This window comes from Frankliniella occidentalis, unplaced genomic scaffold, assembly GCF_000697945.3.
Source record: "Frankliniella occidentalis isolate FOCC.00 unplaced genomic scaffold, Focc_3.1 Scaffold113, whole genome shotgun sequence".
Taxonomy (NCBI): domain Eukaryota; kingdom Metazoa; phylum Arthropoda; class Insecta; order Thysanoptera; family Thripidae; genus Frankliniella; species Frankliniella occidentalis.
Window position 1 is genome coordinate 307560 of NW_026267241.1, and position 1625 is coordinate 309184.

The 1625-nt window shown below is 42.4% G+C and overlaps 1 protein-coding gene across 2 annotated transcripts in view; it reads left to right on the forward strand.

Annotated features, from left to right (window-relative positions):
• Nucleotides 1-1625, forward strand: part of LOC113217825 (uncharacterized) — a 36932-nt gene that overhangs the window by 18144 nt on the left and 17163 nt on the right. The window contains exons 4-6 of one of the 2 annotated variants that reach the window (XM_052270200.1): nt 31-342; nt 624-808; nt 1448-1619. In XM_052270200.1, the coding sequence (XP_052126160.1) occupies nt 31-342; nt 624-808; nt 1448-1573 (623 nt within the window). In that variant the 3' untranslated portion in view covers nt 1574-1619. Of the gene's footprint in view, nt 1-30; nt 343-623; nt 809-1447; nt 1620-1625 lie in introns of those variants that run through there. The other variant, XM_052270199.1, reaches the window with a different exon arrangement.

Genomic DNA, 1625 nt, shown 5'->3' on the forward strand with positions numbered 1-1625 from the left:
CGGTGCGAATGTGTCTGTGGATTTTAACAGGCAAGGATCTGCAGCAGTGCCTAGTGACCCTAGTCGGCGCCTTTGGTTGGCGATGCAGGGTATGCAAGTCGAGTGGTCCGTGTGTTGATCCAGCTGTACTCGAGCTGGAGAAGTCATTCGCATCGCTGCAGGCGTCGATGATGCTGCACCCTGATCGTACCGGGAAAGATACTCAGCGCCTCTGGCAGCGGTTCATCGACGCTGCTCTGTGGCCGAAAGGACCTCTGCACCTGACTCACCACCTGGTGGTCAAGGCCAGGGCCGAGTTGCTAGGACTGGGCAGGTGTCCAGTCAGGGAACCAGCAACCCTCGGTAAATTCATGTAGGGAACTCCGCTGTAAGCAAACCGGAACCAGAAGGAAGAGAAGCATGACTGCTCGATGTACTTCCTTCTGCGCACTAACTGGCAGACCTTTACACCGACGTCATCGTTGCGACCAGTCAGCGTTCGGGAGCAACAGATCGGGCAGGACTTCATGCTTTCTTCTTTATTCTGATTTCGATTTTCTTTCAGCGGAATATCGTATTGCTCTTTTTCTCCCAGTTTGTTTAGCAGATGCTATTTACATTTGTTTTACTTCGTTTCTTCACAGAGGAGGCAGGGTACCTGGTTGAGCACTGCAAAAAACTTCTGGACGTTGTAGTTTCTCTCTACCCACCTATCCATAGCTTCACATGTGTTGTCAAAATGTACCTCTTCTTGAAATTGATGGAAATTGGTAGTCATAGACATGGACTCGACGGCAATCAAAGGACCGTAAATTCTGATATTGAAAAGGTAAGACAACTCAAAACACTTGTTCATGGAAAGTTAAAGTTATAAATTTGGAATTATGCTCGTGAAATTTTACTGGATATTCCCAACGACCCCTAGCTTCATCATTGATTGTGGAGAATATTAATGAGTTTTTGTGAATACTATTGAATCCACTGAATAATGTTGAAAAATTATCATTTTTCCGTGAACCGTGCTTATCTGAAATTGTGGACTCCTCGTCAAAATTCCCCAATGGAAGTGTTCAAGTCACATAATTTACACACTTCAAATTTTGTTTATGTAACACCAATGTGCTACCTTTTCTGTGCATTTCTACAAGCATTGAATCGCGTTTGGTGGTTCTGGGGTTGTCAACTTACAACTGAGTTCACAAAATACAAACAACTTTCAATTTTAAATTAGAATGAGACAACTTTGTCCAATGAAAGGCAACGTTTTTGAACACACCAGTTGCGTAGGAGTAATTTGTAATACATCATTTTTGGACAATTTGTACCAGCTTGGGTGCAAACTGTCGCAATAAAATGGTGCAATTCACCACAAAAGCAAAAGATGCGTAGAAGAGCATATTCCTTCTTGGAATAAAATTGTCCCACTCTTCCAGTTTAATTGCGTTATTTTTAATCTGTTTTCTTGTAGCTAAAGGAAGAATTACCTGCTCTTCTTGCTGAAATTCGCCGCAGTGCAACCGAGCCACATGAGCTGATGGCTTTGGAAACACTGGAATTGAAGTTTATGCGTGAATTTTCCTTTTTGTTCTTTTAAATTAATAGATCTGCTGGTAAATTTATTTTGATGAAAAAAAGCAGATTATTTA